This window comes from Aquarana catesbeiana, linkage group LG10 (genome assembly GCF_042186555.1).
Source record: "Aquarana catesbeiana isolate 2022-GZ linkage group LG10, ASM4218655v1, whole genome shotgun sequence".
Taxonomy (NCBI): domain Eukaryota; kingdom Metazoa; phylum Chordata; class Amphibia; order Anura; family Ranidae; genus Aquarana; species Aquarana catesbeiana.
In genome coordinates, this window is record NC_133333.1 from 30,158,422 (window position 1) to 30,186,341 (window position 27,920).

The following is a 27,920-nucleotide window of genomic DNA, read 5'->3' on the forward strand; positions in this document are numbered from 1 at the left end:
TCTGTGCTATTGATATCTTTTTCGACATCCTGTGCTATGTGAAATAAACATTTTGTATTTCTTTAAAGAAATAGTGATCATTCATTATTTTCATAATTCAAACCAAGCAGTGTGGGAATGTGTGCATATGTGTGAGAATGTGTTTGTATATAGGATGGAGGTAGCAATGGGCAACATTCTAACACCCAGTGGGAACAGTTCATTTTCCACCCCTTACCCTGTTGTGAATGTACCTGTACTTATTATTCAGGGAAAAGTAATAGATCTCAAAGAGGAATTGGGGTTCAATATCTAAAATCTCAGAAGAGAAAACACAGAAACTACATGACATCATTGGCTCAAGGGAAGAGGGTTAGCCCCCAGATATCTCACATCTGAGATGTCTTATGGAGGTGGATGGAGTGAAAACCTCAGCCTGGACTTCGACCAGGCCACGAGTCTACCCCTCTTCCCTTGAGCTACTGCAGGAGCCAGGATGAGCTCCCTCCCCTGCCCGCACTCTCTGCAGCAGTGGCAGACGTACCAGCTTGCACATCCCCCCATACACGAGCCTGAACGGCACACAAATAACTACATCATTATTTGATAGGATACCTGCAGTCCCAGCAGCCAATCATTGCAGAGGAGGAGGAGGGGGGACCTGTACTGGGAAATAACTGGCTTGCAGTCTGAATAGAACTGTCCCTGGGTCCAAGTCTGGACCATGGTTGGCCATTTAGTCATGCTTTATAAACATCTAGAAGTTCCCTCTATCTATTTTTATGCTAAATGAAGTGAAATGTAACCAGAAGAATTAAGAAGAGAAGCCGCTATTAGATTGTAGTGAAAATGTAACATGTTTTGTCCTAGAAGTTGGTCTTTCTTATTAAACACTCTGTAACACTGTTGTCAGTGATGCTCCAACAAAGGCAGTTTATCTGTATAAGATAAAAATGTATTTCTCAAAGATGATAATAAAATGAACGGGATCTCATGACATCGACTCACAAGAAGAGTGTTCTTTGCTGAATAACAGACTCAAGAGTCAAGACATCTTCAGAAATAAATCCAAGTTATCTGGTAAGTAATAATATCCACTAAGAACAATTACAAGTTTATAAGGATGGGCACTGATAAAGTGTATCTAAGACCCATTAAAAATGTGCTTCAGCTTACCAATCCTTAGATGTGGTGGCTGTATTTGTATTGATTTTTCTGTCCTTACTGTATTCCTTTATGCATGCTTGGTAATGCTGAGAATAACAAACCTTCTATCCTAGGGTGACAATGCTCTCTTCCTGTGCTGTGTCTCTAGAGGGAACCATAGTTGTCACCATAGGATGCTCTTCTTTTGTGAACTTCAAACATGTATTCTTCTCTTCATCCCTATTACAACAGGAAATGGAATACCTGGGGCTGCCCCAGAACATGCCCCGGGTAAAGTGAAGGAAAAAGGACTTTCTCGGTACCCAAGGATATTACAACAAGGTTGAGGGAATAAGTCGTTTTTAGCTGAATTGCAGATATTTTTACACAGATAAATTGATCCAGTTTGAACCAATGTAAGTCTGTATGTGCCATACCTGTGGTAACCCCCTGGAAGTCACTGTAGTAGGCACCCCTACTATAGTGATTGCTGCTAGCTTCTGGGTCCAATGCCAAATGGCTGCCTTGCTACTTAGTGAACACAGAAGGTTGCACTCTTACAAGGGACGTGCGGTGAGGTCAGTGGCTGGTGAGGCACTGGCTAGTATCAGAGCCAGATACACACAGGTTACATATGCCGCGATTGTTAGAGCGAGAGCAATAATTCTAGCACTAGACCTCCTCTGTAACACTAAAAATATTAAAGCGTCGCCTATGGAGATTTTTAAGTACTGCAGTTTGGCGCCATGCCACGAGTGTGCACAATTTTAAAGCGTGATATGTTAGGTATCTATTTACTTGGCGTAACATCATCTTTCACATTATACAGAAAAATCTGGTTATCCACTGCAGCATTTTTATTGGACAGTTGGGGCTAATGGTATTTTACCATTGGTCCAAGACTCCAAGCTGTCCATTGAGCTCAGTGCCTCTGACAAGAAGTGAGGAGAGGCTCTGTGAGCTCATCCTCTCAGTCTGCTGCAAACAGAGTGTGCCAGCTTGTATTTAAACTGACCGCTCTGTATGTAGCTTCTGACAGGCTGCTCAAGGAGCCCCGTATCTCTGGATCCATTGGTCGTAGGAGCCCCAAATTTTTACCAGTGGTGGGGTAGGACTTAAGCTACCTACCCCCCATGACCTCAGGTCACCGAGTTACAACCCTCAAAGCTCAATTTTTTTTTTTTTTAACCTGCCTCCCCTAACTACACGGTTCTGGCTCTCACCAAGTGATGCAACTTGTTCTCTGATTGGACAAAGTGCAGATTGTGACTTCACTGCCCCACCCTTCCACCTTTCCAATCCACCAAATTGGAAAGTGTTTTCTGATTGAATGGCGCCCATGCCAAGTGGGCAATGTCCTGTGTTAAGTAAGCAACAAGGAAGTCACTCAGCATGGGACCCAGAATAGTTAGGGAAATGAATGTTGTATTGGTGCCTACTACAGTAATTTCATCTGGGATCCCACGGGTACTGTATGCCACATACATACATTGGTCCAAGCTGGACCAATGTTACTGTGCAAAGATCAGAATTTGGCTTTACATAAGATCTCTGGGATTAAATGTTTTCTCCCATGCAGTGGGGCTGTGCCTGCACTGCATGGGTTAACTGCTCGTTTTGTTCAGGGGAGCACCAAAAGGCTATACTTACCCGATATTTCGATCCTCTGGAAAACAGCACTCCACGTCCAGTGGTGGACTGTTCCTGTTGTCCTCACGTCCAAAGTCGGTCTATGGGAATGATGCTATCAGGAACCGTCTATGCACAAGACCGCTTTTGCGCTTTTGTGTAAGGGAGGGGGGGTAGGAACGGCAGGGACCGTTCTTGCGCTCAGAAGATCGGCATATTAGGTAGGTATATATCCACTCTCCTCACCATTAGGCAAAAACGAACAGTTAACCCTTGCAGTGCGGGTACAGCCCCAAAAAAATTTTTAGAAAACTATTTACAACAGATTCTTTGGGGTGGATTTACTAAAGGCAAATAGACTGTGCACTTTGCAAGTACAGTTGCACTCATTTTCTAAGTAAATGTAAAGGTGATAAAGCTGCACTTTGTAAAAAAAAGACCAGGTGCTAGGGATGAGCTTCGCGTTCGAGTCGAACCCATGTCCGACTCGAACATCGTCTGGTCGATCGTTCACCGAATTGCAAACGATATGGGCCGTTCGCGCCAAATTCGTGAGGCGCGTCACGGCCCATAATTCACTGCGGCATCGCAGTGCATTGCTGGTTGATGATTGGCCAAGCATGCTCTATGACCCACATGCTTGGCCAATCACAGCGCCGTCGGTAGAGAGAGCAGAGTTAGTGTAGTGCGTCCTCCTTTACAGTGTTCAGCTAAAACTACAAGTTAGTGTAGTGCGAGCTCTGCACAGTGTTCACCTAAAGCTACCTGTAGAAGGTTGGTGGTGTTTTCCTGATCCTATCACTACCGCAGGCAGCTAAATAAGCTACAAGTTATTTTTTGGCGAGCTCTGCACAGTGTTCACCTAAAGCTACCTGTAGAAGGTTGGTGGTGTTTTCCTGATCCTATCACTACCGCAGGCAGCTAAATAGGCTACAAGTTATTTTTTGGCGAGCTCTGCACAGTGTTCACCTAAAGCTACCTGTAGAAGGTTGGTGGTATTCTCATACTACAGGCAGGCAGTTGATTTTGCTAGCTGCAGTATCAGTATATATATTAGTGTAGTGCGTCCTAGACATGTGCACACTGAAATATTTAGTTTCGGAATTTCGTTTTCGTTCGAAAAATAAATTTATTTAGTTACTCCCGAAATTCGTTTTTTTTTATTTTTATTTATTTCATTTTTCGTTAAAAATTGCTTTCGCCCGAAAATCCAAATTAAGGTCGAATAATCCAAATTAAGGTCGAATCTGTCATTGAAGGCTTATGGTGTCTGTCGAATGTTCAAAGAAGATTCGACGGAGCAGCTAAACTGTACGACACCGTAAAGTTTACCTGCTCCGTCGAATCTTCTTAGAACTTTCAACAGACACCATAAGCCAAAGTACGTGTGTACTTAGTTCTAGCTATTTTACTGCTCCTCCTCTTTGGTTACAATCAGCCAATAACATTCATCATCATCATTATTTTTATTTATCTTTTCTCCCCTATGTCGAATCTTTTCTCCCCTACGTCGAATCTTTTCTCTCTATGTCGAATCTTTTCTTCCCTACGTCAAATCTTTTCTCTCTATGTCGAATCTTTTCTCCCCTACGTCGAATCTTTTCTCTCTATGTAGAATAATCTTGGACTAATAGAGTTAAGGTTAGGCACATTCGACCACAGGTTTGATGGACACAGATTGTTATTGTCATCATCATGTCGAATCTCCTATCTATATCGAACTGTTGTAGCAACGAAAACGAAAATAAAGCATTTGTTTATGTCGGATCTTTCGTTTTTCGGATTCTGCACTTTCATTATCGTTTGTTAAAACGATAACGAAAATACCTGAAATTCGGACGAAAATGCATTCGGACGAAAACGAATGCACATGTCTAGTGCGTCCTCCTTTACAGTGTTCAGCTAAAACTACAAGTTAGTGTAGTGCGAGCTCTGCACAGTGTTCACCTAAAGCTACCTGTAGAAGGTTGGTGGTGTTTTCCTGATCCTATCACTACCGCAGGCAGCTAAATAAGCTACAAGTTATTTTTTGGCGAGTTCTGCACAGTGTTCACCTAAAGCTACCTGTAGAAGGTTGGTGGTGTTTTCCTGATCCTATCACTACCGCAGGCAGCTAAATAAGCTACAAGTTATTTTTTGGCGAGCTCTGCACAGTGTTCACCTAAAGCTACCTGTAGAAGGTTGGTGGTATTCTCATACTACAGGCAGGCAGTTGATTTTGCTAGCTGCAGTATCAGTATATATATTAGTGTAGTGCGTCCTAGACATGTGCACACTGAAATATTTAGTTTCGGAATTTCGTTTTCGTTCGAAAAATAAATTTATTTAGTTACTCCCGAAATTCGTTTTTTTTTATTTTTATTTATTTCATTTTTCGTTAAAAATTGCTTTCGCCCGAAAATCCAAATTAAGGTCGAATAATCCAAATTAAGGTCGAATCTGTCATTGAAGGCTTATGGTGTCTGTCGAATGTTCAAAGAAGATTCGACGGAGCAGCTAAACTGTACGACACCGTAAAGTTTACCTGCTCCGTCGAATCTTCTTAGAACTTTCAACAGACACCATAAGCCAAAGTACGTGTGTACTTAGTTCTAGCTATTTTACTGCTCCTCCTCTTTGGTTACAATCAGCCAATAACATTCATCATCATCATTATTTTTATTTATCTTTTCTCCCCTATGTCGAATCTTTTCTCCCCTACGTCGAATCTTTTCTCTCTATGTCGAATCTTTTCTTCCCTACGTCAAATCTTTTCTCTCTATGTCGAATCTTTTCTCCCCTACGTCGAATCTTTTCTCTCTATGTAGAATAATCTTGGACTAATAGAGTTAAGGTTAGGCACATTCGACCACAGGTTTGATGGACACAGATTGTTATTGTCATCATCATGTCGAATCTCCTATCTATATCGAACTGTTGTAGCAACGAAAACGAAAATAAAGCATTTGTTTATGTCGGATCTTTCGTTTTTCGGATTCTGCACTTTCATTATCGTTTGTTAAAACGATAACGAAAATACCTGAAATTCGGACGAAAATGCATTCGGACGAAAACGAATGCACATGTCTAGTGCGTCCTCCTTTACAGTGTTCAGCTAAAACTACAAGTTAGTGTAGTGCGAGCTCTGCACAGTGTTCACCTAAAGCTACCTGTAGAAGGTTGGTGGTGTTTTCCTGATCCTATCACTACCGCAGGCAGCTAAATAAGCTACAAGTTATTTTTTGGCGAGTTCTGCACAGTGTTCACCTAAAGCTACCTGTAGAAGGTTGGTGGTGTTTTCCTGATCCTATCACTACCGCAGGCAGCTAAATAAGCTACAAGTTATTTTTTGGCGAGCTCTGCACAGTGTTCACCTAAAGCTACCTGTAGAAGGTTGGTGGTATTCTCATACTACAGGCAGGCAGTTGATTTTGCTAGCTGCAGTATCAGTATATATATATATATATATATATATATATATATATATATATCCCAGCTTAGTGCAGCTACAGGCCATTAGTATGTCTGGAAGGCCAACAAGGAGAGGCAGACAGTCACAAGCCAATAAAAGAGGGCAAGCAGGCTCTGTGTCTAGAGGCAACAGTGCTGGTCGTGGAGACGGTGCATCCTCATCAGCACATAGCCGTGGGACACGCTTGGCCTTTTTTTTGGCAGCTGGCCGTGTTGAGCCGCAACATGCGAAAGACTTGGTCGAGTGGATGACCAAGCCGTCCTCATCCTCCTCATCCTCTCTCACCCATGCTCAGGGTACTTTGTCTGGCAAAGCAGCTGCCAACGCGGCCTCTTCCCTCGGCTCAATGTCATCAGTGACTCCTTCCCTAGCCCCACCATGTCCTCCTGAGGAGTCCCTCGAACTGTTTGTCCACAGTGTTGGGTACATGCTCCAGGAGGATGCCCAGCGTTTGGAAGGCTCTGATGATGATACTGAGCTAGATGAAGGCAGTAATGTGAGCACGGACAGAGGGGGTGCCCAAGAAGGACAGCAATCTGGCAGTCATGCTTCCCCTGCTGCAGCATACTGCCAGGTTTGCTCCAGTGATGAGGAGGGAGGGGATGATGAGGTCACTGACTCCACGTGGATGCCTGATAGGAGAGAGGAGGAGGAGGCACATCACCAACGAGGCAGGATGCCCTCCAGGGGCCAGCCTAAGGGCAGCACACTGACTGCATCACACCCCAAAGCTCCGCATGTGCAGAGCGCTGCAGTCTCTGCGCGTTATTCAAAAGGTTCTTTGGTGTGGTCCTTTTTTGAGATGAGTGCATCAGATCGCACCGCTGCTATTTGCAACATATGTCTCAAGCATATCTCGCATGGCCAAAACATCTCCCGCTCGGGCACCACATGCTTGACCAGACATATGTTGACCTGCCATGCAGTTCGTTGGCAAGCGTATCTAAAAGACCCACACCAAAGAACAAAGAGGAACTTTCCTTGCTCCTCATCAGCTGAGATCTCCAACCCCACTATACCTTCAGTCCTCTCTGAGACCTGCACTGAGAGGAATGAAGGTGTAGAATTAGGTGTGTCACAGCCAAGTACTTGTGGGCAATCTGCTTTCGGTACACCGACGTCAGATTGTACCAGGCAAATTTCCCTGCCCCAGCTGCTGCACCGCCGAAAGAAGTTCGCTCCCAGCCATCCACATGCCCAGCGGTTGAATGCTAGCTTGGCAAAATTGCTAGCACTTCAACTGCTACCTTTTCAGTTGGTAGACTCTGCCCCCTTTCGTGAGTTTGTGGAATGTGCAGTTCCTCAGTGGCAGGTACCCAAACGCCACTTTTTCTCATGGAAGGCGATTCCGGCTCTCTACCGGCATGTGGAAGGCAATGTCCATGCCTCACTGGACAGAGTGGTCAGCGGTAAGGTGCATATTACCGCTGACTCATGGTCCAGCAGGCATGGACAGGGACGTTACCTAAGTTTCACTGCGAATTGAGTGACTCTGCTGGGAGCTGGGAAGGATGCAGGACAAGGTGCAATAGTGTTGGAGGTTGTTTCGCCACCACGCCTCCAAAATGCCACTACTAATGATTGTGACACACCTCTCTCCTCCACCCCCTCCTCTTCTTCTTCCTCCATGGCCTCTTCCTGTGCTTTGTCCTCGGAACCAGCGGTGCTCCGTAGGCGTTCAAGGGGCTGCGCAAGTATGCAGGCCAAAAGATGCCATGCGGTGTTTGAGCTGGTGTGCTTGGGGGACAGGAGCCACACTGGGGCAGAGGTTCTGTCAGCTCTGCAGGGGCAGGTTCAGAGGTGGTTGACGCCATGCCAACTTAAGGTAGGAATGGTGGTTTGTTACAATGGCACCAACCTCCTCTCTGCCCTCCGACAGGGACAAATGACCCATGTGCCCTGTTTGTCTCACGTCCTTAACTTGTTTGTGCAGCAGTTCTTGGGCAGGTACCCGGGCTTACAGGATGTCCTGAGGCAGGCCAGGAAAGACTGTGTGCATTTCCGCCGGTCATATAATGCCAGTGCTCGGCTGGCGGACCTCCAAAAAGAGTTTAACCTGCCCAAGAACCGCCTAATCTGTGACATGCCCACCAGGTGGAACTCAACGTTGGCCATGCTGCAGCGGCTGCACATGCAGCAGAGGGCCATCAATGAGTACCTGTGCGACTATGGCACCAGGACAGGGTCAGGGGAGCTTGTTTTTTTTCCCCACGCCAGTGGGCCATGATCAAGGATGCATGCACTGTGCTGTCACCATTTGAGGAGGCCACGAGGATGGTGAGCAGTGAAAGTGCATGCATCAGTGACACTTGTCCACCTGTTGTAGCACACGCTGCGTGGAATAATGGACAGGGCACTTGAGGCAGAACAGAGGCAGGAAGAGGAGGACTTCCTTAGCTCTCAAGGCCCCCTTTATCCAGACAGTGTTCCTGCGTGCCCGCAGGGCTCGTTCCTGCGTTCCAACTAGAGTATCTGTGAGGGGTTGCAGTGTTGTAGCACCAGCACCAGTGCCTAAGGCCCAATTTTTCAGCCCCTGTTTAACAGGGGCGTGTAATTACAATTTTTGATGCAATACTTTGCAGCAGGGCTCCTTCCTGCTTTCCAACTAGAGTTTCTGTGAGGGGTTGCAGTATTGTGGCACCAGCATCAGTGCCTAAGGCCCAATTTTTCAGCCCCTGTTTAACAGGGGCGTGTAATTCCAATTTTTGATGCAATACTTTGCAGCAGGGCTCGTTTCTGCGTTCCAACTAGAGTATCTGTGAGGGGTTGCAGTGTTGTGGCACCAGCACCAGAGCCTAAAGCCCAATTTTTCAGCCCCTGTTCAACAGGGGCATGTAATTACAATTCTTGATCTAATATTTCACAGCAGGGCCAGTTTCTGCACCCACCAAGAGCGAATAACGACTTACAGTGTTGTGGCACCAGCACCACCACCAAAGGCCCAATTTTTCTGCCCCTGTTAAACAGGGGCATGTAATTACAATTCTTGATCTAATATTTCACAGCAGGGCCCTGTGAGGGCTTACAGTGTTGTGGCCATACTCTGCTGAGTATATAGGGCAGGACCCTACTTTCAAACATCCAACTTACAAACGACTCCTACTTGCAAACGGAAGGAGACAACAGGAAGTGAGATGAAATCTACCCCATAGGAAGGGAAATTCTCTCCTGTAAGAGTTAATATGGGAAAAACATTTCTCCTTTCCACTAATGCTTTATCACCAATCCTTGTTTCACAAAAAACCCCATATTTTCAAAAAAAAATTTGTCATTGGGAAAAAAAGTGAGGTGAAATCTTCTGAAGAGGAGCACAGACAGCAACCCTTCCCTATGTTTTCCAAAAAGCTTAAAATAGATGTTTTGGCTGGAGCAAAACACATTAAAAATGTACCAGTTCAAAATTACAAACAGATTCTACTTAACAACAAACCTACAGTCCCTGTCTTATTTGCACCGCCTGTATACAGCTGTTCAGAGTACAGAGCTTGTATACTGCTGTTTCCTTTTTTAATTTGGGTGCAGGGTTCCCCTTAATATCCATACAAGACCCAAAGGGCCTGGTAATGGACTGGGGGGTATCCATGTCATTTGTCTCACTGATTTTCATCCATATTGCCAGGACCCGACATTACATTAAAGCCGCAAGCAGTTTTAAATGACTTTTTTTCCTTTAAAAATTACATTTTGTTCAGGGACTGTTCTAAGCACGGGAAACACGAGCCACTTTACAGGCATACTATAGACACCCCCCAGGTACGATATTTAAAGGAATATTTCACTTTTTTTTTTTTACTTTAAGCATCATTAAAATCACTGCTCCCGAAAAAACGGCCGTTTTTTTGCATTGATACATGTCCCCTGGGGCAGGACCCGGGTCCCCAAACCCTTTTTAGGACAATACCATGCAAATTAGCCTTAAAAATGAGCATTTTTGATTTCGAACGTTCGAGTCCCATAGACGCCAATGGGGTTCTAACGTTCGTGCGAATTTTCGGTCCGTTCGCAGGTTCTGGTGCGAACCAACCGGGGGGTGTTCGGCTCATCCCTACCAGGTGCCAGAAAAAAAAAAAGTTTTTACTTGTAGGATGATGGAAATCAGCACAGCTTTACCACATTAACAAAGCTCTAGGGAAGTTGAGTGCGACTGCACTTGCAAGCTACACAGTCTATTTGCCTTTGGTAAATCCACCCCCTAAAATCGGCCACAGACAGGTCAAATCTCGGCCGGTTCAGCAGCAACCAGGGGAGACTCGAACCATGTATGGGCATGCTGAATGTACCAAGTTGATCAATCAATCAACTTGGGTGCAGCCGGCCTGCCGGATTCTCTTATGGTTATCGCTAAAGGCTGCTATAGCCATTAGCAATAATCACTGACTTCTCCTAGTGGGGATGACTTCGCCCGCCTGCCCCCACCATCCTGCCAGGAGCAGTAAATTGCTTGGCAGGAGAGATGCCCCTGTCAGTCTGTGTTGATTGGGGAATCATGTGAATTTCTTTTCTGCAATAGTCTATGGCCTGCATAAGTGTATTTGTAAAATCTGCATTGACAATTCTAGGCAGCCATCTGGAACAGTTTTCGTCTCAGTGATGAGGTTTTTACTCAACATTAGCACTGCACAGGCACAATAGGAATTAGCCAAGGGCAGAGTTTACTACCATTGAGTGTCATAAGTAGGAATTCATGAGTCAAAACTGCAACCTTATAGTAAATCTGTGTCCGGAAGGTGACTATGTAGAAAAGTGAAAACTTTTTGAAAACCCCATATATATATATATATATATATATATATATATATATATATATATTTTTTTTTTTTTTTCTCATTTTTGTTGATTAGATGATGTCTTTGATATAGAGAGTGTGGGGGGAAGGGTTGCTATGGGGTCCATTTACACACTTTTCTTCTCTCTGGGTGGGCTTTTATATTCATGTTACTAAAATGATAAATGGATGGATAGCTTGTAAAACTGTCTTGGTAACAAAACAGCATTATCTTCAATTAAACCGAAGTTTGGCTTTTACACTGAGACTGGAGATCCTGCAGCTACCAAGTTCTTATGTTTAGTGACTGAGTATCTCAAATGTAGATGTTAAAATTAGTAATCCATCCTTTCTGTTTTAACAGGAGTTCACTTAATCCTTCTCCAATCCACTACTGGCACTATGAATGAAACATATGTGGAGGAGGCACACCAAGCTACCAAAATTTTGACCATCTCCTGTTACTTTATCACCTTCATTGTGGGAATCATAGGAAATGGATTGGTAATATGGATCTCTGGCTTCAGGATGAAGACCATCAGTGCGGTGTGGTTCCTGAATTTGGCCATCGCTGACTTCATATTCTGCCTTTGTCTTCCTTTTCCTTTCATAGCATGGCTGACTGTTTCTGGTGTTATGGATCACATACCTGACAAAGAAAAGTTTTATATTTCTTCACATATCATACATTTTTTCATGATGAACTTGAACTCCGCTGTTAGTGTGACTTTCTTAACAGCCATTAGTGTTGACCGCTGTGTGTCCATCATGTGGCCACTTTGGGCTAAAGTGCACCGAACACGGAGATTAGTCAGGATTGTATCAGTCTTTCTTTGGTTTGTTCCTCTGACCATTGTTTTTTTTATTAACACTGGTTTAATAAATCATTTTACTATAATCCACAGATTTTATCTGGATGTCCCAAGTTTAGAAGAGCTTGAAATGATCTATAATGTTAGTTTAGATTCTGAAATTACCGGTAGTTATGAAATATATACCATAATGTACAAAAATCTTTTCATGTTTGGGATACCTTTTATCATCATCCTTATTTGTTATGGCCTTATTGTCTACAAACTACGTCACAACAGATTTAAAAGGCCTAAAGGATTTCAAAGAACTTTCAGGATCATCATTGCAGTAGTGGTTTGCTTTTTCATCTGCTGGTTTCCTTTCAACATATGGCCACTCTTAGCAGGGCTTATGGGAATGAGTGAAACACTTCCCGATTTCATAATAAGTAATGTTTGCCTTTGCCTGATCTCAATCAGCAGTTGCATCAATCCCATTCTTTATGTCTTACTGGGCCATGCACGTAGGGCCAATTATAAAAAATCCATAAAGGTCAGACTGGAAAATGCAATGAGTGAAAAACTTGAGGATAGCTGATGTGAAGAAAGTCTGTTCTATCTATGTAAATTTTTCTTTGCTATGTAATAATTTCCTGCTATATTTTGGACCACCAAACCCCTGAAGGTGCACTGATGATAGACATAAGCAGATATTTCCCTGTGCTACTTTTGATTATGTTTGCAAACTGTTTTCTATGGTCTTATAAGTCATGGTTGCATCATCAAATACATGACCCAATGGATCACCAAACATGTAAGTGCATCCACAGAACCAAAGAAAAAAGCAAGAGGGTTTTCCTACCCAGAAGAAAATACTTACCTTATTTTGTTCACCAACCTCTCCATTCATTAGTAAGTTAGGAGTAAGTAAAAATCTGATTAAGCGGAAATATATTGAAAGGGCAGTTGAACAGTCAATCAGTAGATCAAACTCTATTCAACCACAGTGGCCTAACGTGGATCAAAATTTCTCCCATCCCTGCTTAAGCGGCAAAATTTTGACCCATATATGGCCAGCTTAAGACTGGCAAGACTTAAGCATACTCAAGACAGTAATCAGGACTCAGTAGCAGACCTGGTCAGACACCCCCCCTTTTCTTCCTCTGCATGCAAATTTTAGCCACAAGTCATAACCTGTAAGGATATGGGAAAATAAAGAAATACAAAGATACAAAATATTATTGTGGCTTTAAAATATAGGTAATTTAAAAATGAGTTGATGTAATATCACCAAACCAATTCTGTTGCTTTCTTTTCTCTAATGTGCCATTTCTCAGGTGTCCACTTGGTGCTGGATTTATAAGGGGGCAAAAAGGACTCCCATGACAGAAGGGGCCTCCTTCTATACAAAAATAATATAAAACATTATAAAAAATTATATAAAATAATAAAAAAAGTAAATAACATAAAATATACAATATAATAATAAGAAATACATTGTTTCTTTTATTAAATGTATCTTGGGAAGTAATATTTTGCCAGCTATCACCAGTAAAAGAATTTACTCTGGACTAGTATATTGCATATTTTTTAAAAACACATTTTGGCAGCCCAAGCGAACCACACATAAGGGCTGCTTTACTAAAACTGGAGAGTGCAAAATGTGGTGCAATTGTGCATAGTAGCCAATCAGCTTCTAACTTTAGCTTGTACATTTAAGCTTTGACCGAAAAACCTGGAAGCTGATTGGTTCTTATGCAGAGCTGCACCACATTTTGCACTGTCCAGTTATAGTAAATCAACTTACGTTCTTAAGGAAGGTGGCCTATGACTGTATGTGCACATGTGACCTCAGAATGATGTTGTGTCTTGCATTTTAAATATGTGTGACTGTCATTGAGAATGTAAACCAACTGTGTGTATGATGCCCCCTTTGAACATGTGAATGAGGGGCCCTCTGAACCTGAAGTGCCCTGGGTCCCCCCCAAGGTCTAAATCTGGCCCTAAGTCTACTCTTTTATGGCAGCACGCTGTCATAATGATATTACATCTTTGTCAACCAGCTGAACACAAATTATGTAAAATTACATTTTATACTACTCTTACATGCATACTATATGATACTATAATTCTATTATATATTTTGTACTATTTTACTATTATATTGCAATATAAATTATATTATATTACTATTCCTGAAATATTTTTATATGTTCTCTGCTATTGATATGTTTTTCTACATCCTGTGCTTTGTGAAATAAACGTTTTATATTTCTTTAAAAGCACTTGCCTTTGAATATAGTGATCATTTAATATTTTCTCTATAGGTAATACAAACCAGGCAGTGCTGGAATGTGTGTGCCTATATAGGATGGAGGTAGCTATGGGCAACTTACTAACATCCATTGAAAACAGAGAAAACATTTGGGAGATATGGGACTTTATTGGTGCAAAGCATTGAAACAACAATATGTAAAAGGTATATACTGTACAGATTTTATTAAATGAAAAATGTCATAAAAACAATACATGCAATATAATCATGGCCATAGGTGTGTACAAAGCATCCTATTGATGACAATAATTTACTGTAGTCACATTCATGTTTTCTTACATGTTTCGCCATGTGGCTTCTTCAGGAAAGAACGCGGGGGTTTGTTTATTTTAGATATAATAACCTATAATTCGACAACCTGACCACATAACTTATCCATTGGGAACAATTCATTTTCCACCCCTTACGCTGTTGGGAATGTACCTGTACTTATTCTTCAGGGGAAAGTACCAGGTCTTATGCCCCGTACACACGGTCGGATTTTCCGGTGGAAAATGTCCCATTGGAGCGTGTTGTCGAAAATTCCAACTGTGTGTGGGCTCCATCGGACATTTTCCATCGGATTTTCCGACACACAAAGTTTGAGAGCAGGATATAAAATTTTCCGACAACAAAATCCGTTGTCGGAAATTGCGATCGTGTGTACACAAATCCGACGCACAAAGTGCCAGGCATGCTCAGAATAAATAAAGAGATGAAAGCTATTGGCCACTGCCCGTTTATAGTCCCGATGTACGTGTTTTACGTCACCGCGTTCAGAATGATCGGATTTTCCGACAACTTTGTGTGACCGTGTGTATGCAAGACAAGTTTGAGCCAACATCCGTCGGAAAAAATCCTAGGATTTTGTTGCCGGAATGTTCGAACAAAGTCCGACCGTGTGTACGGGGCATTAAAGTGGATTTGTGGTTCAATATTTAACATTTTAGAAGAGAAAACATAGAAACTACATGACATCATTTTTTGATAGGATACCTATGGTCCTAGCAGCCAATCACTGCAGAGGAGGGGGGGGGGGACCTGCACTGGGGACTGACTGGCTGGCAGTTCGAATAGAATTGTCACTTGGTCCAAGTCTGGACCATGATTGGCCATTTATTCATGCTTAATAAACACAGAGAAGCTCCCTCTATCTCTTTTTATTTTAGATGAAGTGAAATCTAACCAGAAGAAGTCAGACGAGAAGAGGCTATTAGACTGTAGTGAAAATGTAACATTTTTAACCCTAGAAGTTGGTCTCTCTTGTTATCAACCTACTATAGTAATGTTGTCAGTGATGATGACCAATGAAGACAGGCACTGCCACTCTTTTATCTGTATAAGATAAAAAATGTACTTCTCAAACATGATAATAAAACAAATGGGATCTTATGACACTGACTCATAAGAAGACTTTTCATCGTTAAATAACAAACTCAAGACATCTTCAGAATTAATCCAAGTTATCTGGTAAGTAATAATACCCGCTAAAAATCATTACAAACTTATAAGGTCGGGCACTGAGAACGTGTATCTAAGCCCCATTACAATGTAATATGTTTCAGCTTACCAATCCTTAGACGTGGTGGCTGTATTAGTGTTTATTTTTTCAGTATTATTTTCTTAGTAATGCTGTGAATGACAAGCGTCCTTTCCTAGGGTGACAATGCTCTCTTCCTGTGCTGTATCTCTAGTGTGGATTTGTAAAGGATACATTTGTGGATGATGGACTTTATAGGCATAACACAGGTATATATTAAAAATACATTTATTACAAAAAAATAGAAACAACACAATTACATAAAATGTTATCAATTACTCACAAAATGTGCCTTTGAGCATAAACAACGCACCACCTACCTACATAAAAAGTATTTATCAAGAAATTGGAGGACCAATCAGATCACTCTCCAATATTGAGAACATTTGAAGAGGTAGTGTGTCATATTAACACTCAGCTCGCTCTACATGTTGCGTGTATTCAACAGACGCTTCTTCAGGAGCTTATGGCGTGTTATTAATCAAAAACGAAAAGGGAAAGATTGAGCAGAGAGTGATATCCTTAGTACTGCTAGGAATTCAGGGAAACCGATCTTTAGATCACTTCTAAAATAATCTATACTGCAGCCTCACGCCAAATACCCTAGGATAGTTAGTGGTATTTGACACAAACGATAAAGAGTATCCAGGACATCTAATGAAGTAATGGCTAAGTCAGTTTGGGGAATCTCCCACTAACTGAAAGCCCAGTTATCCAAAAGTATATAGTTCCCGATTGGTATCTTATAGAGTGTGGTTCCCTGATAGTCTCCGCTCAGGTGACAGCGCCGCACATGATGGGAACAGCTGTATATAGACATTAGATGTCCTGGATACTCTTTATTGTTTGTGTCAAATACCACTAACTATCCTGGAGTATTCGGCGTGAGGATATCACTCTCCGCTCAATCTTTCCCTTTTTTTGATTAATAATACACCATAAGCTCCTGAAAAAGCATCTGTTGAATACGCGCAACATGTAGAGCGAGCTGAATTTTAATATGACACACTACGTCTTCAATTTTTCTCAATATTGGAGAGTGATCTGATTGGTCCTCCGATTTCTTGAGAAATACTTTTTATGTATGTAGGTGGTTCGTTGTTTATGCTCAAAGGCACATTTTGTGAATAATTGATGAACATTTTATGTAATTGTCCTGTTTCTATTTTTTTGTAATAAATGTATTTTTTAATATATACTTGTGTTATGCCTATAAAGTCCATCATCCACAAATTTATCCTTTAAAAATCCAAATTATCGGGACGTGGCATTTTATACATAAGTGTCGTATCCACAGTATCACTCTGTGGTGATACGGATTCTTAAAGAGGAAGTAAACCCTGGTGGCTTTTACTTCCTCTTTATTTCCCTGCAAAGGTAAAGCATAATGGGCTACTATGAACCGTATAGTAGCCCTTTATGTGCCACTTACCTAAAACCAAAGCCCGCGATGTCACCATTGTCCCCACTAGCAGGGAGCGTCCATCTTCGCCCCTCTTCCTTCCGGGGCCACAAACTCCGGCTCTGTGACAGGCCAGAGTCGCATGACATCACTCCTGCGCATGCGCGCGGGAGCCGCAGTCACGGCATGACCCCTAATAGACTAACTGGCTGGCAGTTTGAATAGAATTGTCACTTGGTCCAAGTCTAGACCATGATTGGCCATTTATTCATGCTTAATAAACACAGATAAGCTTCTTCTATCTCTTTTTATTTTAGATGAAGTGAAATCTAACCAGAAGAAGTGAGAAGAGAAGAGGCTATTAGATTGTAGTGAAAATGTAACATTTTTTACCCTAGAAGTTGGTCTCTCTTGTTATAAACATACTATAATAATATTGTCAGTGATGACCAACAAAGACAGGCACTGCCACTCTTTTATCTGTATAAGATAAAAAATGTACTTCTCAAAGATGATAATAAAACGAACGGGATCTTATGACATCGACTCATAAGAAGATTTTTCTTCGTTAAACAACAAACTCAAGACATCTTCAGAATTAATCCAAGTTATCTGGTAAGTAAAAATACCCACTAAGACTCATTACAAACTTATAAGGACGGGCACTGAGAAAGTGTATCTAAGCCCCATTAAAATGTAATATGTTTCAGCTTACCAATCCTTAGACGTGGTGGCTGTATTAGTGTTTATTTTTTCAGTATTTTTTTCTTAGTAATGCTGTGAATGACAAGCGTCCTTTCCTAGGGTGACAATGCTCTCTTCCTGTGCTGTATCTCTAGAGTGGATTTGTAAAGGATAAATTTGTGGATGATGGACTTTATAGACATAACACAGGTATATATTGAAAATACATTTATTACAAAAAATAGAAACAAGACAATTACATAAAATTTCATCAATTATTCACAAAATGTGCCTTTGCGCATAAACAACGCACCACCTACATACATAAAAAGTATTTATCAAGAAATCGGAGGATCAGATCACTCTCCAATATTGAGAAAAATTGAAGAGGTAGTGTGTCATATTAAAACTCAGCTCGCTCTACGTGTTGCGCACATTCAACAAACGCTTCTTCAGGAGCTTATGGCGTATTATTAACCTCCCTGGTGGTTTTCCCGAGTGTGGCTGGGGGTTAAATTTCAGTACCATTAGCAGTAACCCTGAGCCACACTCGGGATTGCATTGCAGGATCCTGGTGCAGTGTACTTACCTTGTCCCCAGGATCCTGCGTTGTTCCCCCGCTGTGTCTGCAGGCTCTCTCCTTCGCCCGATGCCTCTGTGTGCCGGGCTCCATTCCCTGCGAGCGGCGCGACGCACGGGGGCAGAAGCCTGGCGGAAAATTTAAAAAATTGAAAATACATAACACATACAGTACACTGTAATCTTACAGATTACATTACTGTATGAAATCATTTCACATCCCTTTGTCCCTAGTGCTTTGTCCAATGCCCTGCATGCACTTCTTTATTATAAATACTGTTCTTTCTGTCTGGAAACTGGAAACTGTCCATAGCAACCAAAAAGTGTCCCTTTACGTCAAAAGTGGTTCGAAACCAGCTAGAAAACAGCGATAGTGAATGATAACACTTGCAGAATTGAGCGATAGTGAATCGTGGGGAAATTAATTTTATTATTATTATATTATTATTTTGTATAATTATTTATAGTTATTCATTATATTATAATGTATGATTTTGTGTTTCAAACTTTATCATACCCGGGATATCTACTAGACTCTTGTTTGGACAGATTTAAGTGTGTTATTGCTAAGAATTACAAGCCTACAATATAAAACGCCAAATTTATAAGCAAAACAATTGTACCTCTTTGAGACGCAAATATCAGACATAATCATACAGCCAGGGAGGTTAATCAAAAACGAAAAGGGAAAGATTGAGCAGAGAGTGATATCCTCAGTACTGCTAGGAATTCAGGAAAACAGATCTTCAGATCAATTCAAAAATAATCTATAGGACAGCCTCACGCCAAATACCCTAGGATAGTTAGTGGTATTTGACACAAACGAGTATCCAGGACATCTAATGAGGTAATGGCTAAGTCGGTTTGGGGAATCTCCCACTAACTGAAATCCCAGTTATCCAAAAGTATGTAGTTCCCGATTGGTATCTTATAGAGTGTGGTTCCCTGGGAGTCTCTGCTCAGATGACAGCGCCGCACGTGATGGAAACAGCTGTATATAGGCATTAGATGTCCTGGATACTCTTTATCATTTGTATCAAATACCACTAACTATCCTAGAGTATTTGGCGTGAGGCTGCCTTAGAGATTATTTTAGAAGTTTCCCTGAATTCCTAGCAGTACTAAGGATATCACTCTCCGCTCAATCTTTCCCTTTTCATTTTTGATTAATAATACGCCATAAGCTCCTGAAGAAGCGTCAACATGTAGAGGAAGCTGAGTTTTAATATGACACACTACCTCTTCAATTTTTCTCAACATTGGAGAGTGATCTGATTGATCCTCTGATTTCTTGATAAATAATTTTTATGTATGTAGGTGGTGCGTTGTTTATGCTCAAAGGCACATTTTGTGAATAATTGATGAACATTTTATGTAATTGTCCCGTTTCTATTTTTTTGTAATAAATGTATTTTTTAATATATACATGTGTTATGCCTATAAAGTCAATCATCCACAAATTTATCCTTTAAAAATTCAAATTATCGGGACGTGGCATTTTATACATAAGTGTCGTATCCACAGTATCACTCTGTGGTGATACGGATTCTTAAAGAGGAAGTAAACCCTGGTGGCTTTTACTTTCCTTTTTGTTTCCCTGCAAAGGTAAAGCATAATGGGCTACTATGAACCGCATAGTAGCCCTTTATGTGTCACTTACCTGAAACCAAAGCCCGCAATGTCACCGTTGTCCCCACTAGCAGGGAGCGTCCATCCTCGCCACTCTTCCTTCCGGGGCCACAAACTCCGGCTCTGTGACAGGCCGGAGTCACATGACATCACTCCCGCTCATGCTCGTGGGAGCCGCAGTCACGGCATGACCCCCTAATAGAAACAGCACGATGTGCCCTTTCTAAAGTGCGCATGCGCTGATGACATTGGCGCATGCGCCTCAGCTTTTTCATGAATATCTCCTAAACCGTGGAGGTTTAGGAGATATTTTCAGCACCTTCAGGTAAGCCTTAATATAGGCTTATCTGTAGGTAAAAGTGGCTGTACAGGATGTATAGCCACTTTAATTGTATCTCTAGAGTGAACCATAGTTGTCATCATAGGCTGCTCTTCTTTTAGGACTACCAACATCTCTATTACAACAAGGTTGGGGGGATTAGTAGTTTTAAGATGAATTTCATGTATTTTTACATGGATGCATTGACCCAGGTTGGACCAATGTAAGTCTATATGTGCCATATCTGTGGAATCCCTCTGAAAGCCACTGTGGTAAGCTCAACTTCTACAGAGATTGATGTTAGCTTCTGGGTCCGGTGCCAAGTGGCTGCCTTGCTTCTTAATGAATACAGAAGGTCTCACCGGCTCACAATGGGCGCAATCCAGAGGGCACTTTCCATTTTCTTAACAAATGTGTTCTCTGATTGGACAAAGTGTAGATTGGGAAATCACTGCCCCACTTCACCTCATCCAATAAGAGAACACTTTACATTCATTAAGAAATCAGAAAGTGTCTGAGTGGAACCTGTGCCAAGTGGGCAACGTCCCGTGTCCAGTAAGCAGCAAGGTAGTCACTCAGCACAGGACCCAGAACCTGGTGGAGATCACTGTAGTAGCTGCACCTACTACAGTAATTTCCACTGACATCCCACAGGTATGCCACGCACATACATACATTGGTCCAAGCTGGACCTATGTAACTGTGCAAGTTTAGAATTCCTCTTTAAAGAAGATAGCCTGCAAGAAAGATAATAGGAAGTGACAAGGACATGAGATTTCTGGCAGGATCAACTGGTATTTTCTATACTTCTTCTTGAGCAGAGATATCCTATAAGTAGAGGATACAAGGCAAAATACTCATCAAGATAATAAATGACAGAATTAAATGATTATTTATTGTCTGCTTCTTGTTTAGAAAAGTATTAACAACAGACCTGTTGGGGTGGATTTACTAAAGGCAAATAGACTTTGCACTTTATAAGCACAGCTGCACTCATTTTCCTTAGTAAAGGTGATAAAGCTTCACTTTGTAAAGAATACCCAATCAGGTGTAAGGAAAATAAAAAAAACAGCATTTTTGTGTGCACATGATTGGATGATGGAAATCAGCAGAGCTTTGCCACATTTACTAAGCTCTGGGGAAAATGAGTGCAACTGCACTTGTAAGGTGCACAATGTAATTGCCTGTAGTAAATCCACCCCTAAGTCTATTTGCAACATCTGCATCTATAATTCTAAGTAGCACAATAGGAAGTGGTCATGGGCAGATTTTACCACTATAGAGTGTCAGAAGAAGGAATTTATGTGTCAAAACTATAACTTTATAGTAAATTTGTGTCCGGAATCCTGTTTTGCACTGGCTTGTTGTGCAGCAAAATTGTATACATTGGCCTGCAGTACGATATACATTGCAACTAATAGATGCAATTATATATTGGTGTTCTCTATGGAGACAAAGGGGATGATTTATTAACTACTTGGTGCCCATGCTATAGATGAAAGATGACTACAGCGTGGGCTTAAAATAACGGGAGGGCATACATAGACATTATACTGTTCTCAAGTTGCCCGCTAGGACTGAATGACTCATATAGGCAGCTCTCTGATGCCTTTCCTTTGTTCTGGAAAGTTGGAGAACATTCTAGAAGCTAGAGGGCAGAGGCAAAGAGGGTTGTTCTTCATACTTAAGGGAGTTTTGCCAATCCCTGGCATGGGGCTAAGCCAATCCTTAAATATGGATAAGTCATGTCGGCAGGGGAGTTGGGTGGAAAATGGAGATGGAGTGCTAAGGGGACTGTCGGTGGCCCTTGAGGCAAACCCCCTAGTCTGGGGGAGGGGGGTGCTCTGCCTTGGGCTGGGGCTTGGGAGCTGGCCTGGGAAGATCCTGACAACAGGTGAAGCTTGGAGGGAGTCTTCCCTGAAAATCAGCAGGAATAAGGAGGACTACAAGGAGGACTACAAGGAAGACTACAGTACGGTGCAGGGACTTGCAAGGGGAGATGCTGCCACATGTAGCAGGTCTCTCTGGAAGATAGCGGTGTGCTTAAATCTTCCCTACCTTGCCCTGGGAGGTCATTGGAGACTTGTAAAGATCTGCCAGGTGGGCTAGCATTTCCTGTGGCAGAGCTGGGATAGTGTCTTCAAGGGAGTTGGAGGTACTCCAAGATGCAGTTCACAACACATTGTTCTAAGGGATTGAGAGTTCCTAGCCTGTAAGGGGCTGTTGCTGATCCAACAGAGACTGTTAGTTTCTAAAGAGCAATCAATCAGAGTTGTACAGTCCAAGGAAAATGAATCAATTGGAGCTGTTTTGGATAAAGGAGAAGAATCGATTGGAACTGTGTATATAGGGAGGAAAATGTCTCTAGTTTTGTCACTATCAAGTTGGGCATCCCAAAATGTTTCCTGTCATTATAATAATCAATGGATGGATAGCTTGTAGAACTGCTGTAGTAATGAAGCAGCACTGATTTTTTATTACTCAGATTCTAGTAATACTGACTTTTTGCTTCTACACTGAGACTGGGGATCCTGCAGCTACCAAGTTTATATGCTCTGTGGCTGAGAATTCCAAATTTGGTTTTAAAATTAGTAATCCGCCCCTTTCTGTTTTAACAGGAGTTCACTTAATCCTGCTCCATCCACTGCTGGCACGATGAATGAAACATATGTGGCAGAGGCATACGAAGTCATCAAGGTTTTGACCACCTCCTGTTACTGTATCTCCTGCATTGTGGGAATCATAGGAAATGGATTGGTAATATGGATCGCTGGATTTAGGATGAAGACCATCAGTGCGGTGTGGTTCCTGAACTTGGCCATCGCTGACTTCATATTTTGCCTTTGCCTTCCATTTCGTGTAATAGAATGGCTGGCTGTTTCTGGTGTTGTGGATCATATACCTTACGTGGAGAGTTTACATGCTTTTTCAACGATCATCAACTTTTACATGATGAGCTTGAACTCCGCTGTTAGTGTGACTTTCTTAACAATCATTAGTATTGACCGCTGTGTGTCCATCGTGTGGCCACTTTGGGCTAAAGTGCACCGAACACGGAGATTAGTGAGGATTGCATCAGTCTTTCTTTGGCTTGTTCCTCTGGCTGTTGTGCTGTTTATTAATATTTCTTTTTTACATGGCTTTGCCGGATACAACAGTTATTATATGTCTGTGCCATGGTTAAATGAGTTTGAAATGCGCTATATTTATAGTTTAGATTCTGAAATTAATTATGAAACATATATCATAATGTCCAAAAATATTTTCATGTTTGGGATACCTTTTATCATCATCCTTATTTGTTATGGCCTTATTGTCTACAAACTACGTCAGAACAGATTTAAAAGGCCAAAAGGGTTTCAAAGAACTTTCAGGATCATCATTGCAGTAGTGGTTTGCTTTTTTATCTGCTGGTTTCCTTTCAGCACATGGCCAGTCCTAGCGTGGCTTATGAGGATGAGTGAAACACTTCCCGATTTCATAATAAGTAATGTTTGCCTTTGCCTGATCTCAATCAGCAGTTGCATCAATCCCATTCTTTATGTCTTACTGGGCCAAGCACGTGGGGCCAATTATAAAAAATCCATAAAGGTCAGACTGGAAAATGCAATGCGTGATTGAAGATAGCTGAAGGGAAGAAAATCTTTTCCTTTACTGTGACCTTGCCTCATCCAAGTCTTCTCTAAGTATCCATTTCTTGCTACCTTATGGACCAACAATCCCCTTGAAAGTGCACCACTAATAGACTTAGGCATATGTTTCCATGTTCCACTTTTGGTTATGTTTGAAAGCATTTTCCTATGGTCTTAAGAGTCATTGTTGCATCAACAAATACATGGCCCAGTGGATCACCAAACATGTAAGTGCACCCACAGAACTAGAACAAAAAGTAAGAGGTATTCCTACACTCAGAAGCAAATGCTTACCTTACCACCTCTCTATTCAGTCATCAGGGGTAAAGAAAAAGATCCATGCAAGCTATAAATCGCTAAAGTCATTGTATTTCACATAAGGCTATGGACCTCCCAAGCCACAGTGATGATTGACCAAGAGCTATCACATTGCTGATGGCCATGCTTGTCCATATCTAAGAACATCTGACATTTCCTTTGGCTCACCACTGAAAAGAGTGACAGCAAGAGAAGGAAGCACATGGTAGGGTATATAGGGGTTTAAAGCAAACCTTTTGCCTTGCCATTAATGGTTTGTTTTGGATTTCTCACTATAACAAAGATATTATTAAATATGAGATCAATGCAACCTGAATTTGCCAATTTCACTTGGCATTGTTATTACCGTATCTGTAGGTAGCAACCTCTATCTTAATGTTTAATTCTGTTAAAAATATTTCAGCTGTTCAAGTCTTTTTTTTTTACATTTTCTATTTCATGTTTTTATTTGTTTTAATTCAATAGATTAATGCATATTTCCAATTAAAGCCCAAATAAAGTAACAGAATAAAGGAATGTAGTCATATAGAGATTGCACTTGTTTCATTTCTCTAATCTTACCTCTATGTTTTTGTTCCAGCCATAGTGTTGGGTGTATAAATTTGACTGTCCAGTCCAATAGGCACTAGAGTTAGGCTGGTCATACATGGGTCAGTTTTTTGTGCAACCAGCAGGTTGAAGTAAAAAATACTGACCCGAATTTTCCATCCATGCATTCATTGTGAATGGAAGAATCCTCCCCGCCGTGCCCTTGTAATCTGACAGCTCCAGCTATTGCTTGTGCCAGATCAGGGCTGCAGCCTGTGTAAATATACTGACAAGGCGGTTGAACAGAAGTTGATCAGAAGATCAACTTCTGTTCAACCACAGTGGCCACACATGGATCTAAATTCGTACAGTCCCTGCTTAACCGGCCATATTTTGACCCATATATGGCCAGCTTAAGGCTACTTTCACACTGAGTCACTTTACAGGTGCTACAGGGCTAAAAATAGCGCCTGTAAAGAGCCTTTCCTGTGTCTCCAGTGTGAAAGCCCGAGGGCCCGAGGGCTTTCACACTGGAGCTGTGCACTTGCAGGACGGTAAAAAAAGTCCTGCAAGCCACATCTTTGCAGCGCTAAAGAAGCGGTGTATTCATTGCTCCTAAAGCCCCCCTTCCCATTGAAAACAATGGAGCCGCTGCAGAGGCGCTTTGCGGGCAGTTTTAACCCTTTTTCAGCCACTAGCAGGGGTTAAAATGACGGTAAAGCGGCGCTAAATATAGCACCGCTTTACCGCTGACGCCCACAATGCCCCAGTCTGAAAGTAGCCTAAGATTGGCAAGACTAAAGCATACTCAGAACAGTAATCAAGACTCAGTAGCAGACCTGGTCAGACATCCCCCCCCCCCCACTTTTTCTTCCTCTGCATGCAAATTTTAGCCACAAGTCATAACCTGTAAGGATATGGGAAGATAAAGAAATACAAAGATGCAAAATATTGATACGGCTTTAAAATATAGGTAATTTAAAAATGAGTTGATGTAATATCACCAAACCAATTCTGTTGCTTTCTTTTATCTAATGTGCCATTTCTCAGGTGTCCACTAGGTGCCGGATTTATAATTGGGCAAAAAGGACAACTGCCCATGACCCCCGTGACAGAAGGGGCCTCCTTCTATACAAAAATAATATAAAACAATATAAAAAAATTATATAAAATGATAAAAAAATCTAAATAATATAAAATATAGAATATAATAACAAGAAAAAAATTGTTTATTTTTTTTAAATGTATCTTGGGAAGTAATATTTTGCCAGCTATCACCAGTAAAAGAATTTACTCTGGACTAGTATATTGCATATTTTTGTAAAACACATTTTGGCAGCCCAAGCGAACCACACATAAGGGCTGATTTACTAAAACTGGAGAGTGCAAAATGTGGTGCAATTGTGCATGGTAGCCAATCAGCTTCTAACTTTAGCTTGTGCAGTCAAGCTTTGACCAAAAAAATCTGGAAGCTGATTGGTTCTTATGCAGAGCTGCACCACATTTTGCACTCTCCAGTTATAGTAAATCAACCCAATAGAGCACTTACATTCTTAAGGAAGGTGGCCTATGACTGTATGTGCACGTGTGTCTTCAGAATGATGTTGTGTCTTGTATTTTGAATATGTGTGACTGTCATTGAAAATGTAAACCAACTCTGTGCATGATGCCCCCTTTGAACCTGTGTATGAGGGGCCCCCTGAATCTGAAGTGCCCTGGGTCCCCCCAAGGTCTAAATCTGACCCTAATTCTACTCTCTTATGGCAGCACGCTGTAATGATATTACATGTTTGTCAACCAGCTGAACACAAATTTAAATATCTATGTAAAATTACATTTTATACTACTCTTACATGCATACTATATGATACTATAATTCTATTATATATTTTGTACTATTTTACTATTATATTGCAATATATATTATATTATTTCTATTCCTGAAATATTTTATATATTCTCTACTATTGATATGTTTTTCTACATCCTGTGCTTTGTGAAAAAAACATTTTATATTTCTTTAAAGCACTTGCCTTTGAATATAGTGATCATTCAATATTTTCTCTCTAGGTAATACAAACCAGGCAGTGTTGGAATGTGTGTGCCTATATAGGATGGAAGTAGCTATGGGCAACATACTGACATCCATTGGGAACAGAGAAAACATTTGGGAGATATGGGACTCTATAGGTGCAAAACATTGAAACAACAATATGTAAAAGGTATATACAGATTTTATTAAATGAAAAATGTCATAAAAACAATACATATAATATAATCATGGTCATAGGTGTGTGCAAAGCATCCTATTGATGACAATAATTTACTGTAGTCACATTCATGTTTTCTTACATGTTTCGCCATATGGCTTCTTTCGGGAAAGAACGTGGGGGTTCGTTTATTTTAGATATAAGAACCTATAATTCAACAACCTGACCACATAACTTATCCATTGGAAACAATTCATTTTCTACCCCTTACCCTGTTGGGAATGTACATGTACTTTTTATTCAGGGGAAAGTACCAGGTCTTTAAGTGGAATTGCAGTTCAATATTTAAAATTTTAGAAGAGAAAACATGAAAATACATGACATCATTGTTTGATAGGATACCTATGGTCCTAACAGCCAATCACTGCAGAGGAGGGGGGGACCTATACTGGGGACTAACTGGCTGGCAGTTTGAATAGAATTGTCACTTGGTCCAAGTCTAGACCATGATTGGCCATTTATTCATGCTTAATAAACACAGATAAGCTTCTTCTATCTCTTTTTATTTTAGATGAAGTGAAATCTAACCAGAAGAAGTGAGAAGAGAAGAGGCTATTAGATTGTAGTGAAAATGTAACATTTTTTACCCTAGAAGTTGGTCTCTCTTGTTATAAACATACTATAATAATATTGTCAGTGATGACCAACAAAGACAGGCACTGCCACTCTTTTATCTGTATAAGATAAAAAATGTACTTCTCAAAGATGATAATAAAACGAACGGGATCTTATGACATCGACTCATAAGAAGATTTTTCTTCGTTAAACAACAAACTCAAGACATCTTCAGAATTAATCCAAGTTATCTGGTAAGTAAAAATACCCACTAAGACTCATTACAAACTTATAAGGACGGGCACTGAGAAAGTGTATCTAAGCCCCATTAAAATGTAATATGTTTCAGCTTACCAATCCTTAGACGTGGTGGCTGTATTAGTGTTTAT

General features: G+C 41.2%; 3 protein-coding genes across 6 annotated transcripts in view; all 3 read left to right on the forward strand.

The window, feature by feature from the left end:
- Positions 1-11,235: 11,235 nt before the first annotated feature.
- Positions 11,236-13,869, forward strand: LOC141109985 (N-formyl peptide receptor 3-like). Its single transcript, XM_073601235.1, has one exon. It carries the CDS (start codon positions 11,373-11,375, stop codon positions 12,357-12,359), a length of 987 nt encoding a protein of 328 aa, XP_073457336.1. The 5' UTR covers positions 11,236-11,372; the 3' UTR covers positions 12,360-13,869.
- An 8,993-nt stretch (positions 13,870-22,862) lies between these two features.
- Positions 22,863-24,697, forward strand: LOC141109987 (chemerin-like receptor 1). Its single transcript, XM_073601236.1, has one exon. It carries the CDS (start codon positions 22,884-22,886, stop codon positions 23,847-23,849), a length of 966 nt encoding a protein of 321 aa, XP_073457337.1. The 5' UTR covers positions 22,863-22,883; the 3' UTR covers positions 23,850-24,697.
- A 2,708-nt stretch (positions 24,698-27,405) lies between these two features.
- The window catches only part of LOC141109988 (C3a anaphylatoxin chemotactic receptor-like), a 41,305-nt gene continuing 40,790 nt past the window's right edge, over positions 27,406-27,920 (forward strand). For all 4 annotated transcript variants that reach the window (XM_073601240.1, XM_073601237.1, XM_073601241.1 and 1 more), the window contains exon 1: positions 27,406-27,785. The gene's annotated coding sequence lies outside the window, so the exon portion shown is untranslated. The remainder of the gene's footprint in view (positions 27,786-27,920) is intronic.

Coding starts and splice junctions, on each gene's coding strand:
- LOC141109985 (XM_073601235.1), top strand. CDS start 11,373: ATGAATGAAACATATGTGGAGGAGGCACACCAAGCTACCAAAATTTTG.
- LOC141109987 (XM_073601236.1), top strand. CDS start 22,884: ATGAATGAAACATATGTGGCAGAGGCATACGAAGTCATCAAGGTTTTG.